This window comes from Gymnoscopelus microlampas (assembly GCF_963454915.1).
Source record: "Gymnoscopelus microlampas genome assembly, chromosome: 5".
In the NCBI taxonomy this organism is placed as follows: domain Eukaryota; kingdom Metazoa; phylum Chordata; class Actinopteri; order Myctophiformes; family Myctophidae; genus Gymnoscopelus; species Gymnoscopelus microlampas.
In genome coordinates this window covers 15,987,757-16,005,991 of record NC_139942.1, presented here as the reverse complement: position 1 = coordinate 16,005,991, position 18,235 = coordinate 15,987,757, and the positions used below count along the sequence as shown (strand labels likewise).

Sequence of the window (18,235 nt, the reverse complement as noted above, 5' to 3'; positions counted from 1 at the left end):
CTGCACCAATGCCATAAGCTTGTTTAAATGGAAATGTTTCGTGTCAGGGACCTCAAAAGAGATTATTTCAAATCTGCTCATGTTTCAGAAATATTCCCAAAAATTGCAGATGTACAATCTTGCAGCGCGCTGTGAGCTTGTAGATCTGCTATTTTTTAATGGACAAAGTATACATGCATAAAGTGGTTTAAATGATTGTGATGATACATTAACTACTTTCGCTGGGGACCCCCTGGTATCCCCCCCCCATGACCCCTGGGGACCCCCGGACCCCACTTTGAGAACCAATGCCATAAGGGTCCATTTGCACAGCCTTACAGACAGAGTTACAGACCTGTTTTAGTTAAAACAAGACATTGTAAACCATAGCCCTATGGGACACATCATTAGATTAACACTTAATTTGGGGGGCTGTTCATTTATTTATTAAGCTGCAACCTGTAACTTTTTACAGCCTACCCCCGGGGGGGGGGGGGGGGGGGATTCGAACTCCACGTGGAAAACCAAACTTGCACAGCTCATGCAAGAAGCATTATGAGCTTCAGGCAGTACTACAGTACTGCACTTGTCAAACAGTAGGTGTCCTATCTGAGACCAGGGTCTACATTTCTCAATGGAAGGATATATGGAGACCACCTCCAACCACTGCAGATGTTCTAGTTCTATTGTATTATCTTAATTTCTGCCATGTAGATTGGCTACAATAACGATTTATTCATTAACATAAGTTACGGTTTGCAGCTTTAAATGCACATGTAGGCCAAGGAGAGGCTGTTTAGATAACCACTGTTGTGCTGGAGCCAAAACAGCCAGACTGAACATCCTAATGTTGCAGTGCGTTGTGGGAACATACTGTAACTTGCACTAGTATTGGCTTTAGGTAAATAAATACCCTAATTGACTGTCTGACACCGAGCACAATAACTATGAATATATCCTTTTAAAAGTCGTTCTAACTCAAGTGGATGCCAAAGTATTTATATTCTCAGTGCTTGGTGTGGGCAGTCAAATTTTCACTAGTTAACACACTAGTCACACTGAGCAGAACACCGATCATACAATGTAGTTTACGAATTACTAGTTGGGTTACATTACACAGCAACGTAATAAACACAAGTGGGCTCTAGGTCCATTGAATTTCACTGTGTATAAGTAACATTGAAATTGTATGTTAAATTGTTTCCCTTCCTAATCGGGATGGAAAGAATGATTTAACTTCCTGATCATGTTCAAATGATAGTCTTTGTGCATTGTTTCTGGAACTAATTGTTTCTCAAAGTGATACTGTTTACTGTACCTTAAACGTGTCACTGTTTGATGTAACAATGCATTTTCTATGTCTTGATTATTGCATTGGTGATTGATTGTACAGTATGTTGTCATGCTTTGTTGTGAAGGATTTGGTGCTGTCTAATCAGTTTTCTCTCAGGGATGATATGGGGCAGCTCAATACTTGGCATCAAAGACCACAAACTGAAGCCAAATGCATTTAAAAATGTTTTCTAAATCCCAACTGTATTGTTGCTATATCAGTGATCCAACTATTCCATGTCAAGGACCCCCAACATATTATGCATTTAGCCACGGACCCCCATCTCAAAATATGTTGTTGCAGGGACCGCCAGAAGGCCAGATCAAAGTAAAATATGTTCGCTTTAAAACATATACAAATATGTATGTATACATTAAAAGATTTGCAAAAAAAAATCCACGATAAAAAAAAATAGCCAAAGAAATATTAATCATTTTAGACAGGGAACGCATCTGTGTCATTTTAATTAAGTAAAATAGCCTCTGATGTATGTCTGGCTAACTTCCAACATTTTTGCACGAGGAGCTCATCAGCCACTGTCTGAATGCAGGTGGCTGCCGGTGGCTTATTTCCCACCCTGGTGCCAATTACTGGTCCCCAGAAAGTCTCTGAACTTTTAGGTTGCGTATTTAAAATATAGGCTAAATATTATTTTGTATTACTTGAGAGGTCCTTCTCAGCAGGCCCCAAATGTTTACTCACATGTTGTGATTAAACTTTTATATTGGCTGTCACTTTGACCACTTAGGCCAGCGAATATAACTGATGTACAAGCTCACACCGTGTTGGGATGCGCCACATTGTGAGCTTGTACTGTAGATAGGCTGCTTTCATTTTCTTTCTTTTTTTTATGCTCATTGCTCACCTATGACATGCCCAAATTAAGGATGCCAAGTTGAAAGTGGTACTTTTGATGCACCATCTTCCAAAATCACAATAGTGTTTGAATGGATTCTATTTGATTTCCAGTCTTCGGTTTACCCAGAGCCGTATAAGAGAGAGTCACGTCACGCTTTGATCTCGCCGCAAAGCGGGCTGCTATGGGCTGTAGTTCCAAACATTGGATTCAGATAGACCCATTTCCACATTCCTTTCTTACAATGGGAGTCTATGCTAGTGACGTAACTCTCTTATAAGGCTCTGGGTTTACCTTTGTGATGCAGTGTAATTTCTTACTGCACACTGCAAACCTACCTGGCACCTTTATGCCAAGTTGTTGTATTTGATTAAATTCACAACCAGGCTACTAATTTTGATGTGTGACACATTCTCTCCATATTGTATTAGGAGTAACAACAAAAATGTTTCCAATGAAATGTATTCCATTTTATTTCTCCTAACGCAATACGGATTGATGTGAGAATGTGTGCTTTAGTACATTAATTCAGTCTTTGAGGACCTTTTTAAGCATATTAAACCTGCCATCCCTATTTTGGTCATGCCACAGGTGAAATTTTATGAAAGATTTCCCTCAAAATGTGAAAGTAGCAGATGAGCTCAGCCTGTAGATCAACTATGTCCCCTATTCACCAGTCACAAAGTATAGGGATTAACTAAGTGATCAAGATAAAAAAGTTTTATTACTACGGTGGTGGTTTTCTTTAGCATTGTAACTGAATCATGTACTTTAACCACTTACAACCTGGTGTAAAATAGCAAAAATAGCAGATCTACACGCTCACAGTGCGTAACATGCAGATCGGCTGTTTTCCACTATTCTTCGTACAATGAAGTATAGCTTTTAACACACAACACGCCATGATGGAATCAATGTGTTTGGGAAATAAGGTCATGTGTTGGCAAATGGCTATATGATTAATAACCCACAGTGTATATTCATGTTTACAAATGTAACAAAATGGAGTCATTCAACTTTAGGACTGTTTGTTAATTTGCCGTAACCTCCTCTACTAAGTGTATGGGTCTTTAAATTTGAAACATCAAACATTGCTTCTTCACATGGTTAAAATGTTTTATCTGTCTCACTGACTGAACATATATGCAGTATATCTGTGCTGTTGGGCAGAAACCTCTTATTTCCAAATGTCAACTCTTTATTCATGTTTCTTTGTAAATTAATTCAACCCCTACTTCTTCGTATGACAGTATCACGCAAAATTAGAGAAAATATCTACAAGCACACAAAGAATCACGTTGTGATCTTGTAGATCGGCTATTTTATCTTTAAATGGTTAACTCTACCTTTGGGTTTTATACATTTTTAACAGTTGAAAAGTATGAAGTATTAACAAAAACTAAATGACTACATTGGATCATTGGCACACAGCCCCCCCCCCCCATGCAATGGACATGCAAGTTTTCCACCTCACCGCGACAATTTTTATATTTATAATATAGATAAGGGTCTCTGGAACTAACAACATAAGCCCTATTAAACCATTATTATCAAAATGTTTTGAAACCTTTAACGATATTCACCTACAATGCCCAAAATAGAGGTGCCAGGGTTAAATGCTCTCAAAGTAGCTGAAAGGCCTCACTAAATATCATTCTTGCTGAAAGTGGTACAGATGGTCAGTAAAGCACCTTGAAATGCAGTTTCTGTACGAAAGGTGGTCTGCAAATGAAATCTTTTTTTTAATTAAGTGAGATTCTTCCATGCCACTTTGAGAGAAATGGTTTTAATCCCTGTTGGGTTGTAGTAGTGTTAATGAATGCTCACAGGAGCCTACTAAAAAGTACTTAATTCCAAACCTCATAGAGTGATCCCAGTGATAAGGTTTTGTCTGGGGAGGGAAAAAAAGATATGAATAGAGTCTAAAATCTCCAGATAAGAATATTCCATTATGAACTAACAATTACTAAACTCCATCCAGAAATGTTCCATGTAGAATCTTTCCTGGTAGGTCTGAATTTAAATGTGATGTGTTTTTAATACTAAAGTAAGGCATTCCTCTAGGCTGGCATGTTCCTTTTCATTTGTGGTTCTAGCTTTTGACTTATGGATTTGCATTGTATACGAGTCTTATTTGTAATAGAAAATTGTGAAAGCAGTAAACCGACAATCTAAACAACCTTGTAAGAGTCAACATCTGGTTCACTCTTACAAGGTTGTTTTATATTGTCGGTTTACCCTGTATATTTGATTCAATTGTTATCAAGTGAAAGCAGGCACTGATAGAGTTCATTGTGGGTAATGTCATAGTTCAAGCAGCCCCCATTTAATACTGTGTGAAACCCTGATCTTCTGTGCTCAAACCTTTGTTTTGTAACGCAGTGAGTCTGGCATGCTAGGCTTCTCCTGAGCATTATTTTTGGCCATATCAGTTCTGTAAACAACCTTTGAACAACACTAGGTGTGGCTCAGTTGATATCAGTGGCAGTATCACACAGTACAAACAAGCATGTGAATATGGATGGCTGAACTTGAGCCTAAAACTTTATACTTAGTTTACTTTTTTATATAAAGAAATGATCTGGTAATAGTGAAGTTGTGGAAGCAAACAGTGAGATGACATTATTTGCCTCATATACAGTGGGACATTTGATACTTTTGATGTCTTGTAACAGATCTGAAGTCATTATCTTATCGAAAGACTTACTGCAATGACTTACTGCAATGTGTGAATTTTGTTCTAGAAGGCAGAGGATCTTATTCTAGTTTGGGAAACATGCACAACAAAAATAACGTGCTTCAGACATTGGTATAAAATGTAGCCTAATGGGATTTTATAACTGAGCATTGTCAGATCAATCCCCTCTGTACGTTTGGGATTTTATTGTGATATTGTTATATTTTGCATTTGTTGTCTTACATTCTCTAATTGTATTAATTGTTTGATAATATGAATAGCATACATTTTTATCAATCGCAAAGCACTTGGTTGTAGGCCTACTGTATGGAAATTGATTTTGTCACTGTAAAGTCAACTTAACTGACAACCTGACTTTGTTTAAGCCTGCTTCATACGTCTTCGTACAATGTTGACGCGTGCCGAAAATAGCCAATCTACACGCTCACAACGCATCGTATGACCAGTGCCTTGTGAGCTTGTATAGTGTCTATTTTCGGCCTGTGACATCATATATGTTGGATCATAAATTAAGCATAATCCTCTGTTGACCTCTTAACTTGAACCATTGCTGATTCTTCACCATGAGTTGTACTTGATTATGGAAAAACAAACAACTGGAACGTTCGACTAGTCTGTGATGTACTTTACTTATGTCCCCTGCTGTCTGATTGTGCTTTCGTTGTATGGACACAATATTACATGTTTATATTCCGTCCTATTATAATAATTTATCATGCTCTTTTCTAATCTAAACGGTCCTTCTGGTTGCCATAGGGGATTCAGCCAGCGGTCACCATGGCGACAGATATCACATCCCCGCCGCGGTTCTTCCACATGCCGCGTTTCCAGCACCAGGCTCCCCGGCAGCTCTTCTACAAGCGGCCTGACTTTGCCCAGCAGCAGGCCATGCAGCAGCTCACTTTTGATGGGAAACGCATGAGGAAGGCTGTCAACCGCAAGACCATCGACTATAACCCTTCTGTCATCAGATACCTGCAGGTACTGATCCTATGTCTTTCCTGTTGTAGTCTAAATGTGAAGTGTGCTTTGGAATGGTGATGAGAATGGTCAGACGCAGTATCACCTATTATTTATAACAACAATAATAATAATATCTGGGATTTATATAGAGCTTTTCTAAGTACTCAAAGACGCTTGAGTTGTCATTTGTGACTTATTTTATATTATTTTTCATTTTATATATGTTTTGTCGCATGCCATGTAGTGCATTTGATACATAATACGCTTGGACTTCATTTTTGAGAATGCTTTACAATGAATATGCTTTTAAAATGTTTTTTTTACACTAAACCTGTACTTAAGATTTTTGCAGCACAGGTTCAAATCAATGGCCAGGCATTCTGATCCCTGGTCTTAAGGTATTTGTTCATTATTTGTTCACCACAGAACCGGTTGTGGCAGCGAGACCATCGAGATTTCCGTGCCATCCAGCCTGATGCAGCATGTTATAATGATGTGAGTACAGTATTTACATGAAACGAAAATGAACTCTGTCTTGTCTTAAGTGGACAATCTTTGAAAGGCATTCTATATTTGCATCATTAGGAAATTAACACTAGCCACCAGCCAAGTGCTGGTATTCAGCCACTGTTGGCGGTAGACCTCAAAAAGCTTTCCCTTTCTCCAGTATGACACATTCGTACTAGTTCAAACTGGATAGTTTGAATTTAAATGGAAAACATATGAGCCTAATCTCAATGTGTTCTGGGAATTGCAGTCCTGTAGTGTTTGATAAAGCAGTCTGAAGTCTGTGTCTGTCCCTACAGTTGGTCCCCCCAGCCGGGATGCTCAACAACCCTATGAACGCTGTCACCACAAAGTTTGTCAGAACCTCCACCAACAAAGTCAAATGTCCTGTTTTTGTCATACGGGTAGGTCTTTCTCTCTATGTATATATATATATTTATTATGCTGTCTGTGTCATAAAGAGATGACTTTACATACTGTATATTATGCTGTCTGTTTCACAAGGGTAGGTATTTTTATATATTGTAGTCTTTGTCATAAGGGTAGGTCTTTATATACATCATCCTGTCTTTGTCATAAGGGTTCATATGTTAACATGTATGTAAAGTTATTTAGCTGATTCCCTTATACCAGAGTGGATTGGTATGACTGTAATGGTGCCGTTAGCTTGATTCTAGACATCACCATCATTACAAACAATAAAGGGCAAATTGATCAGATTAAATTATAGTAATTATCATGGACAACACCTTTGTTACTCAAACTGCAAAGAACCTGCGCAGTGATCCGGTCATGTGACCGTTAAGGCACACATTGCATAGCGATCACTCAGTACTGTAGATTTTAACTTGACAGGACTTTCAGAACTGACCCTTCCAACCACCCCCCCCCCCCCCCCCCCCCCTACAAGCTCACAATGCAGAAGCTCATTTCTAAATCCATTGTTTTAATTGACTCGTACCGACTGGATAATGATGAATTGGATCTCTCTTCTCTTTCTCTGGTACCCTCCTCTTCCTCCTCTCCTAGTGGACACCCGAAGGTCGCCGTCTTGTCACTGGGGCGTCCAGTGGGGAGTTCACCCTATGGAACGGACTCACGTTCAACTTTGAGACCATTTTACAGGTAAACGTGAAGAAATGTTGGGCTCCTAGCCTCCTACATAGAAAGTCAGTGCACCATATTTGTGAGGAATGTGTGATTTTAGTAGATTCAGCTATCATTTCAAACGGTGAGTCTAATTGGCTCAATTGGTGTCCATTTTGCCACTATCAGCATATAACAGGAGGACATATAAAATGTTACCGAACTTCCCAGTGATGTCTGTGTCTCGAGAGCTCGGCCTCCATGCCATCATAGAGTATGCAAATCACATTCTCTGGCAGAGAGCAGACATGTTTTATGTAGGCTGGCAGACGCGTCCAATCGTTTTTTTTAGGACAATCTCAGGACACGGAATGCACTGGGATGTTCAATTTCCAATGTGTCCTCACAATGGAACGATATGATTCAGGTTATACATCTCCAATGTGGCCCTTTAACAAGCTCTTACACTGTTACATAGTTGTATATTAGAGCTTTCCTAGTTATGCATTGCTCCTCTTTCTGAAAATTAGTAATGCACACCATTTGGATCAGCTCAAGTAATTCCCTGGTACTTCACGTTGGTTTCAGCTGGTACACAGAGAACTCACAAGGCTGCTCTTCTCCTGTCCTCTGTTCTCTAGGCCCATGACAGTCCCGTGCGGGCGATGACCTGGTCTCACAACGACACGTGGATGCTGACGGCCGACCACGGAGGATACGTCAAATACTGGCAGTCCAACATGAACAACGTCAAGATGTTCCAGGCACACAAGGAAGCCATTAGAGAAGCCAGGTTTATACCCCATCTACCATTCTCTGTAGTTAAACCAAGTCTTATGTGGTTGTTATTATCACCCTCATTATTATTATTATTAATATTATTATTATTAATATTATTATTACGGCAGTGCCAAGGCCTAGCCACAGGGGTTCGTTGTTCTTGCGGTTCCTGTGGCTGTGTGTTCTTTTATTGCTGTTATTCTTGTGGCTGCTGAACCGTTGTCTCTTGATGAAGTTTTTTCTCTCTACATAATTGCTGTGTACAGAAAAGGTTGATTTTCACGCTATTCTTGTTGAATAAAGTGATGTATTCTTCCATTTCACATACGTTAAAAAGAACCACTGGTTTCCAGTTGTAGGCCCAGAGTCGTGCAGTCTCACCAATAAAATTGAGTGGAAGGGATGTGATATTGATCAATAAAGTAAAGCCCAGAGTTTTTCTTAACACCCAATAAAGTTGAGTAGAGGGATTTTTAGCACCAACCAATAAAAATGGAGAGGATGGTTGCCATAATAAAGAAAAATAAAGTGAATATTACTGAGGTATGGAAACGACTCCTCAGGGGGTATTTTCCTTCACACATCCAATAGAAACCGTTTGGAACATGCAGGAGTCACTCTGTCTCAAAACAAAGTATTCCTTTGGCCTCAACATTACATTCTGCTATTCTACTGCTCCTAGACACCGTTTTTTAAATAAAGTTATCCTTTTTTTTTTTTTCTTTACAAAAAATGCTGAACATGTCTCTCGATGTGAGAGCAGTTGGCTAGCTGACGTTGACGATCCGAAGTGTCGCACACAAACTAAATGCTTTGGCCAGTCCTGTTCACACCACGCACACAACGTTTCGCTAACCTATTCCCCCATGTTAACATTTATTGTTTTTGGGGACGTGGCCTTTATCCAATAATAAAAGTTGGTTTTGATTTCTGCCCTTTTTGAGGTGGTCATCTTTGAGGGAATTTAGGGGAATGTTGAATAAAGTTTGATTTAAGTTTAGTAACGAGATAAAACCACCCCCCAGTAAGACATCCTAATGTCATCGCACACTAGCTCTCAATGACACCACTCACTTTGATTGACTGTGACATGAGAAGCTTTACTTATTCATTAAACCTTCTTAAGATGCCTTTTTTTTATTCAATTTGTTTTTCCCCCCGTTCATAAGTGTAGATCATAGGAGTTATTCTGTGTGGGGTTGATGTTTGGAGAACAGTAGTGATACATAGCTGATAATACATGAACATTTGCTTAACTGATGCTGTTGAGAGTTTAGAATATGCTTTGTTTTGACTCCTGTTATCGGTTCACATGTAGTTGATTATTTATTTTTTTACTCTGCATTGGATTTCTGCCTGGCTTCATGATCACCTGTCATTACGCTGAAAGGCCTGCAGATGGAGCCATCTGCCCTGTTGTTACTGCTACAACCTCAGATAAAAGTTGATTTATGTGATTGTGGTAGTTAAAAAAGTTAATAAAATTAGGCTATACTGCCCAATGTCATGTCATAATGTTATAGTCCTTCAATCACAGTAGGTTCACTGTGACCTGTTTACATGCCACAGTGGCTCCTTGTGGAACCACAGTCCAAACTGAATAGGATGTGTCCAGTAACAAACTGCCAGCATTATTTCTTGAGCAAAAAAATCTGACTTCTCTCACGATTTTCATCCAACTGTGTAATGTACACTACTTAGATGGATACTGAACAAGTCTATGTGCCTAATAGAGAACCGTGCTTTCCAGAGCTCTCCAGACTATGGCAAAATGTTACATCGACAAGGAATAGCAAAATTAGCCGATCTACAAGCTCCTGTGTCACGGTGCGACGTGCAGCGAGCTTGCAGGTCTACTATTCGCCGATTTTCTGAAATATTGAAAAACATCTTTTGCATTATTTGACATTTTTTGCCTATAAATGGTGGTATGCCCAAGATGGGGATGCCAGGTTGAAAGTGATTTAACCCATTCAGACCGACAGATCTGTCATTTTTAGATTTCTTTGGCTTTTCAAAAAAAGCAGATCTACAAGCTCATATGAGCTTGTAAATCTGCTGTTTTTCGATTTTTTTCTTTTTTTTTTTGCAAATCTTTGAATATGTATTTTTTTAAGCGAACATTTTTAAATCAAATCTTTGCTTCTGGAGATTCTACAAATCTCTTTTTGAAAAAACTTAAGATTTTGCTGTAATATCAGTGGTTCTAAAACGTTTTTCATGTCAAGGACCCCCAAACTTATATGAATTTGGTCGCGGACCCCCCCATCTCAAAATATGTTGTTCCAGGGACCCCCAGAAGCAAAGATTTGAGTTAAAAATCTATATATATTTTTCAAAGATTTGCACATCTTAACGATTTTTCAAAAATAGCAGATCTACAAGCTCATAGCGCGGCATTCGGTGCCGTGCTATCAAAAGAAATCTAAAATGACACAGATGCTTTCCTGGTCTTAATGGGTTAAAGAGATGCATGGGGGAATGGTTAAGAGTGCCAGTCAAGTCATCACAACTTCACCAGCTCAAGTCGTGGCTCGGGGGGGACCTGTGTTGCTGTTGCATGACCTCTGCCATTCGTCACCGTGCCATTAACATAGAAAAAGAGCCCCCGCAAAGTTGAATTGGCTCTATGCACAGCAGCCATAGTATCACTTCCTTCACAGGTGTTACCAATGATACTAATGAAGGCTCTGTTCCATTTAGTGTAGCACAGTGGTTTGATTTTTCAATGTCCACGACCCCCATAACTCTGAGAGTGGAACCAAATGGAATTTGGATTACGGGTCCATTTGGTTCCATTTGTACACTCTCAGAGTTATACACCCGTAAGGGGCCATTTGGAACCTCAACTTTAGACCCACTGGTGTAGCAGTGTTTTCCAGTGAGTCAACATGCACAATAACAGCACCCTGACTCTGTTTGACCAGAATGGAACAGAGCCTTCATTAGTATCATTGGTAACACCTGTCAATGTCTCCACAATATGGCTGCTGTGCATAGAGCCTATTGTCCCATGTCATTTAACCACCAGGTCCATCTGTACGGCATCCCTCTCAGCAAGCCACCTTAAAATGAGATCATTATGAAGCTTTTCTGGAAGTTCTTAAATAGGTGCAATAGTTGTTTGGTCTGTCTAGACTTGTGCTTTTTTTGGGGGGGGGGGGGGGGGGTATTGGCTCAAGTGTTTGTTACTGTCAGTAGCTTGTAATGTTGACAAGTTTGCAAATTGGATGATTAATATCACTGCTGTTGTGCGGAAACCTTGTATGGCCAAAAAACATTACTTTTCAGGCAATGGAAATAATAACCTGTGTTCCAGTGCATCCAATATCATTATTATTTAGTCACACAAGCTCTTGTTAATACTTTTAATTAGTTAAATATTAATAAAAACCCACAGACAGACTTAAGCACTTTCAACTTGGTCATGTCATTAAAGGTGAAGATTTTCCAACTTTTTTCAACAATAGCTAAAATAGACAAGCCTACATGCCCATGCGTCACATTGCGATGCCTTGTGACTTTGTGGATCAGTTATTTACTTCCATGCCACACGCATAGGGCATTAATTTAGGAAAACAAATAGATGAAACATGGAGATTGAAGGTTTCTGCCCAACATTGATGATATGAAATCTAAATGATATTATACCAGCGTGTTAATGAACTTGCCAGGGAGGTTGTCTGTTGCTTTCGCTAGGTCAAGAATAGGTCTAGATTCAGAGTTGTTAATTTTATACAAGCTCACAGTATAGTTGAGTGTTCTTTTTCGGAATGGCTGCAGAAATATGCCTTGTCTAGGACTGCATGACGGGAAACACACATTGGAGTGATGGTTTGGTGGATATTGATCAATCTTAGTCGGTCTTCGTCTGATTTGTTTTTTGACGCTCGTCTTTTGTACCAAGAACCGAGTCAGGAATAGCGATTCGAGTTCCCTGCCTCCTTGCTCTCATTCGAAGTATTGGTAGAATCATTTTTGGTTAGTGTTTGGGAAGTTGTGTTTTTGGATGGTATCTTTTTGTTCGATAAATACTGTTTATAGACACCTTTTACTCATTTTTATCAGAGAGTGGATAGAGCTCTGTAGCTAGGCTGTGATAAGTTCAGACCGGGTCGTGGACATGTGCCGAGAACAGCTGTCATTCCCGTTGTGACACGAGCTGGAAATCACTGCGTTGTTGAGCAAATAGGAGAGACGGCTGGCTGTGTGGTGTCCTGTGTCCTTGATGGTGGTCTGTATTAGCTCCAGCTGTGGTCCCTGGGAGTCTGTCTACCTGTGTGTTCCTGCAATGTTTGACTGTCTGCCTTTCCCCCCTGCCTGTGTCTTCAGTTTCTCACCAACGGATAATAAATTTGCCACTTGCTCAGACGACGGCACCGTGCGCATCTGGGACTTCATGCGATGTCACGAGGAGAGAATCCTCCGAGGTATGTTGTCTCTGTCTGTCCATCGATGGGACAGTGGCTGATGTACCAACTGCACCGCATTTCACTTCACTTCACCTTCAGACTCCTCTATCACACACACACACACACACACACACACACACACACACACACACACACACACACACACACGAGGGTGTTCAGGGATGTAGAAACCTACCGTAAATTCCGGACTATAAGCCGCGACTTTTTTCCCATTTTTCGACCCTGCGGCTTATATAACGGTGCGGCTTATCTATGGATTTTTATAGCTAACGGCCACTAGGGGACCTCCTAAATCTAGGGATTTTACACCCGCGGCTTATAGTCCAGTGCGGCTTATATATGTACAAATCATTCAATTTAGCTGCTGCGGCTTATATTCAGGTGCGGCTTATAGTGCGAAAATTACGGTAGTCTAGTTTTTTTTTCATTCATTCACTCGGATGTATTTTTATAGCACTTATTCAAACATGAATACAAAGTGCTTCAAATACAAATGCAATGTTGCTTGATAGATGACTACAAATGTTACGAATAATAGAAAACGATGGTAGTCGATAATAAGTGACAGTAAAAATGTATTAAAGATACAAAAATTATAAGTAGAAATGTTTTAATGAGTTTTTTGACAATTAGGTATAACCTATCAACAAGGTGGTGTGGAAAACCCCAAGCACGCTTATCCTTATTCTCAGGAAATTGTTGGGATTGGACCAAAATGCTATTGACCTTACAGCTTTTGGCCGGACCGATGCCTTGCCAGCAGAACTGTGTACCTTATTATTACACTTTGCACTAGGGTTCTTGTACTCAATGGAGGTCAGGAACTCGGCCAGAATAGAGTACTTTGTGTCAGCAATATTAAACTGATGTGCGGCTGCACCAGTTAATCTAAAGCCGGGAACTCACTTAAAACGGATCTCAAGATCAATGGAATTGACAAAATAAGCTGTTCTCTGGTCATAGATGACGTATATTATTTCAGATTTCCACATTGTCCTCTCAATGGAATGATAGGATTTATGTTAGAAATTGGTGAAGTTGCCCTAAAGCAAACTAGGTGCTCTTTCAAAGCAGCCATTTTCTGTTGATAGACACTAATTGATGACACTAATTGACTGATGTACTCAACATCTGAAAGCAGCGCTGCATCTTTATAATGTAGGAATTCGCCACTGTCCAGTGATACTAATAGATAGATGTTTAGTACTCTCATACCGACTGTAACAGGAGCACTGAACTACTGTAATCTGTAACTGTAATCTAGCTATCCAGACACACAGGGACTCAGGGGATTGGTTGTAATAACCCAGTTATGAACCAATCAGGAAATTACTCATTTTTACTTAAGGCAAAGTCACTGGCAAGTTTCATTAGGCCTGGGGAGATGGTGTGCTTATGAGTGTCAGGCAGTACTACTTGTCACCCAGTAGGATTTCCCCCCCTAACACAAGGGTCCAAATGTCTCAAATGGAAGAGTAGGAAGACCACCTCCGCCCACTGCAGCTGCACTGGTTATATAATATTGCATTAATTATCTCTACCATACAAATTGGTTAAAATAACGTTGTATTCATTAAAATAAGTTTGCTGCTTTAAATACATTTACCAGCCACATATTAAACTGAGCACCATTTATAGAGTGTATAGGTGCAGTATATATGCATTTGGACTAGTAAAACTGCACTACAATATTACTAGCTTATATCTGATTTAAAAAAAACAGTCGTGCAGAAACCTTGTATGGCCATAACTGTTACTTTTCAGGAAATGGAAAAAAGAACCTGTGACAGACACCAAAATGGATCCAATATAGTTATTCAGTCACCAGCGCATGTTAACAGTTTTCATTTGTTAATAAATCTAAGAAAAAAACATGAAAAAGATGAAATATGGACTGAAGATGCAAGGTTTCTGCCTAACAGTGGCGCTATGTGAGTTGATGCCACCGTGACACTTTCCTTGATTGGTATATCATCAGGATCCAGCATTTATATATTTATTTAAAATGTTAAAATGAAAGAACAAATGGTTGTCTGTTTGCTTAGAAACCAGTATGCGTTCCCAGGTAACTTGTTTTTCTGTTTACATCAATCCATACATTTAAATTAACCTAATTTGAACACCATTTCCTGCAATAAGTACAGAGCGCTGTTCAACCAATTATAGTAATATTTCTATAGTGCGTGCATCACATATAGCACTCTTTACTTTGTCAATATAATTTATAGGCATTAAAACAATATTAAATACAAATGAATTTGTTTGAATAAATAGAACATGAAATAAAGACTGGTTCAATGAATAAAAAAGAGAATAAAATGTGTAAAGAATTCTAGGAATTCATGCTGCTAAAAAAGTGTTTTCAGAAGTAACAGAAAAGCTGATATTATGTATCCTGTTATTGAACAAAGTGTAAAATGTATTACATTTTTTTTGCCACCCTTAACTCAAGTGATTGTTCAGAAGTTAGACCTGTACTTTTACAGCTGTTGATTTAACAAATAAACATGTTTATCTTCTACAGTGAGAGACCTTAAGCTGATTTTATTCATGTTCTTAAACAAAGAGGCTTTATTTATCTAGGCCGTATCTCCAAAAATAATAATTTCAAGAACCCCCCCAGTTATTATGCATTAGGCTATGGACCCCCATGTGATACAATTATTTATCCCTGAGACCTCAATCTACACTGTGAAATCCCCAGTGTTAATCTACAGTAACCGTGTGTAAATTGAACCAAATCAGGGGTCCATTTGGTTTCATTTGTACACACTCAGAGTTACAGACCCTTAAGGCTCCATGTACCTAACTGTCTGTTGCTTTGCTAGGTCAAGAATACAGTAGGTCTAGATTCAGAGTTGTTAATTTTATACAATGTCACAGTATAGTTGAGTGTTTTTTTTTTCCCTTTGGAATGGCTGCAGAAATATGCCTTGTCTAGGACTGTACGTCTACTGTATATGTTGCACATATGTTCAATGTTTGTTTAAAAGTAAAATATATCCTCTAATCCTGGTGGTAGGATGTATTGATTGACCTCCTATAATCACTGTTCTGGGCCAATGCAGCCAGACGTATGCATCTTCCTTACAACTGAATACAGACTTGCATATGGAATTCATAACGATTAGAAACATGTGTGCACCTTTTCTTTTTTTTTACCTGACAAATTATTATTTCTTGGGGTCATTCTGTCTGACACACACACACACACACACACCCCAGCGTTGGCGTGCCTAAAACACACTTTTCCTCTGCAGGTCATGGAGCTGATGTGAAGTGCGTGGACTGGCACCCCACCAAGGCTCTGGTGGTCTCTGGGAGCAAAGACAGCCAACAGCCCATCAAGTTCTGGGACCCAAAGACCGGACAGAGCCTGGCTACACTGTGAGTTCCTGTCAACATGCGACTGCAAACGGTTAACTTTGATCCAGAGTGTCTTGCAATTTATGTTGCTGTCGGGTGGAAACCTTGTATGTTCAAAACCGTTACTTTCCAGGAAATTGTACGAAAAATAGTCAGAAATGGTGCTTGGCACTCTTGTGCGAGGAAGTAGGGCATTAAGTGACGAAAAAAAACATGAAAAGTTGAAATCTGGAGACATGAGGTTTCTGCCCGACAGAGACAGATCGAGTTTATTCTTTTACGTTCAGTATGTTGTCTGTCTCCTCAGAATTGTTGATGTCTGTAATGGTGCTACTTTCTTGGACACGTCTCTTAAAGGAGCACTTTGCACATTGTCAATCTTTATCTTCTCACTAATGCTCATTATTATGAGATGCCACAATTTCTGTCTACTCACTCGCTGTGTCTCAGAGGTGGGTTGTGGGCGGTTCACAAACCCTGTGCACCAATGACATCATCGGTGTGGAGTCCAAGCTAATGGAAACTACAGCTTTTCTCTCCCAGGACAATTGGCATGCTGAAATAGAAGACATTGGTCTTGCGTCAATAAAATCTGTAAAAAAAAAAAACATATATGAAGATGATGTTGAAAAAAGGTGAAATGTTCCTTAAACTGTCTGAACAAATCATACAGCACACTGAGTCCTCAGTTAAACGGGTCATACAGATCAGCTGTGATGGTTCCGGAGACGTGGAAAGTTTCAGACCCAGACAAGTTCCCTGTTGCTATGGGAACAACACCCCCAGACTGATTCATTCATTCAAGCTTTTATTTATTCTCACAATTACACTTGAGTAATTCAACTCATTTACTGTTTTGTCCAGAAAATGCAAATGCAATACATTCAACATCATCATGGTGTTGATAAAACAGCTAAAAACTAAACTAAGAACAATGGAAAAAAAAACATGAATTCCACATATTTAGAAATTACAGCTGTAAAACACAAATCTAAAACTAATAACATATAGTGGTGACTCGTTTGCTCACTAAGGTTCTAAAACAACCCATGGGCACTAGAGCAGTGGTTCTCAAAGTGGGGTCCGGGACCCCCTGAGGTCCTTGAAGGGGTTTCCAAGGGGTCCCCAGCAAAATGAGGAACAGAAGCGATGTGAGCTTGTACATCGACTATTTTTGAAAAGTCTTGACAAAACTTCGTATGGAGGTCCCTTGCACGAACGTTTTTCAAATAGTGATCCGTGGCAAAATCCATATCAATAGGCTCTATGCACAGCAGCCATATTATCACTTCCTTACCAGGTGTTACCAATGATACTAATGAAGGCTATGTTCCATTTAGTGTAGCACAGTGGTTTCCACGACCCCCATAACTCTGAGAGTGTACAAATGGAACCAAATGGACCCTTACGGGTCCATTTGGTTCCATTTGTACACTCTCAGGCCATTTGGAAGCCCATGAGGGTCCCTGGACTCCAACTTTAGAACCACTGGTGTAGCAGTGTTTCCAGTGAGCCAACATGCACACTATCAGCACCCTGACTCTGTTTGACCAGAATGGAACAGAGCCTTCATTAGTATCATTGGTAACACCTGTGAATGTCTTCACAATATGGCTGCTGTGAATAGAGCCGATTAATATTCCATGAGAACTCACTCTCCCTCTTTCTTTGCCCCTCCACCCTCCATTGCCCCCCTCTCTCTCCCTTTAGCCACGCTCACAAAAACACAGTGATGGAGGTGAAATGGAACCTGAACGGTAACTGGCTGCTGACGGCGTCACGTGACCACCTGTGTAAACTGTTCGACATCCGCAACCTGAAGGAGGAGCTGCAGGTGTTCAGAGGGCACAAGAAGGAGGCCACAGGTCAGCCATCATGATGCTGTGTGGTCTTAATTCTTTTTGATATTTATTTTCCATACTTATTTGTTATTTTGAATGAGAGTTGTTCTCAAAGTGGGGATCGGCGACCGGCAGGGGTCCTTGAGGGAGTTCCAGGGGGTCCCCAACAAAATGAGGAACGGTAACATTTTGCCGGCTAGAAGATGAGAGAACATATCGTCTCTGTCGGGGTGGAAACCTCATGTGTCCGAAACGTACTTTTCAGGATTCAAATTCAAAAGTAGCAGATCTACAAGCTCAAAACACGTCGCTTTGCACCACATTTTGAGCTTGTGGATCTGCTACTTGTGATGCTTTTGTGTGACGCTGTAGTATGATCAAGTACGGTATTAA

The 18,235-nt window shown here is 39.8% G+C and overlaps 1 protein-coding gene across 1 annotated transcript in view; it reads left to right on the top strand.

Annotated features, from left to right (window-relative positions):
* wdr33 (WD repeat domain 33) overlaps positions 1-18,235 on the top strand; it is a 35,637-nt gene that overhangs the window by 765 nt on the left and 16,637 nt on the right. The window contains exons 2-9 of the mRNA XM_084056764.1: positions 5,623-5,847; positions 6,256-6,324; positions 6,636-6,740; positions 7,366-7,461; positions 8,064-8,215; positions 12,535-12,632; positions 15,896-16,022; positions 17,712-17,866. Coding sequence (XP_083912890.1) covers positions 5,644-5,847; positions 6,256-6,324; positions 6,636-6,740; positions 7,366-7,461; positions 8,064-8,215; positions 12,535-12,632; positions 15,896-16,022; positions 17,712-17,866 — 1,006 coding nt within the window. The 5' untranslated portion in view covers positions 5,623-5,643. The remainder of the gene's footprint in view (positions 1-5,622; positions 5,848-6,255; positions 6,325-6,635; positions 6,741-7,365; positions 7,462-8,063; positions 8,216-12,534; positions 12,633-15,895; positions 16,023-17,711; positions 17,867-18,235) is intronic.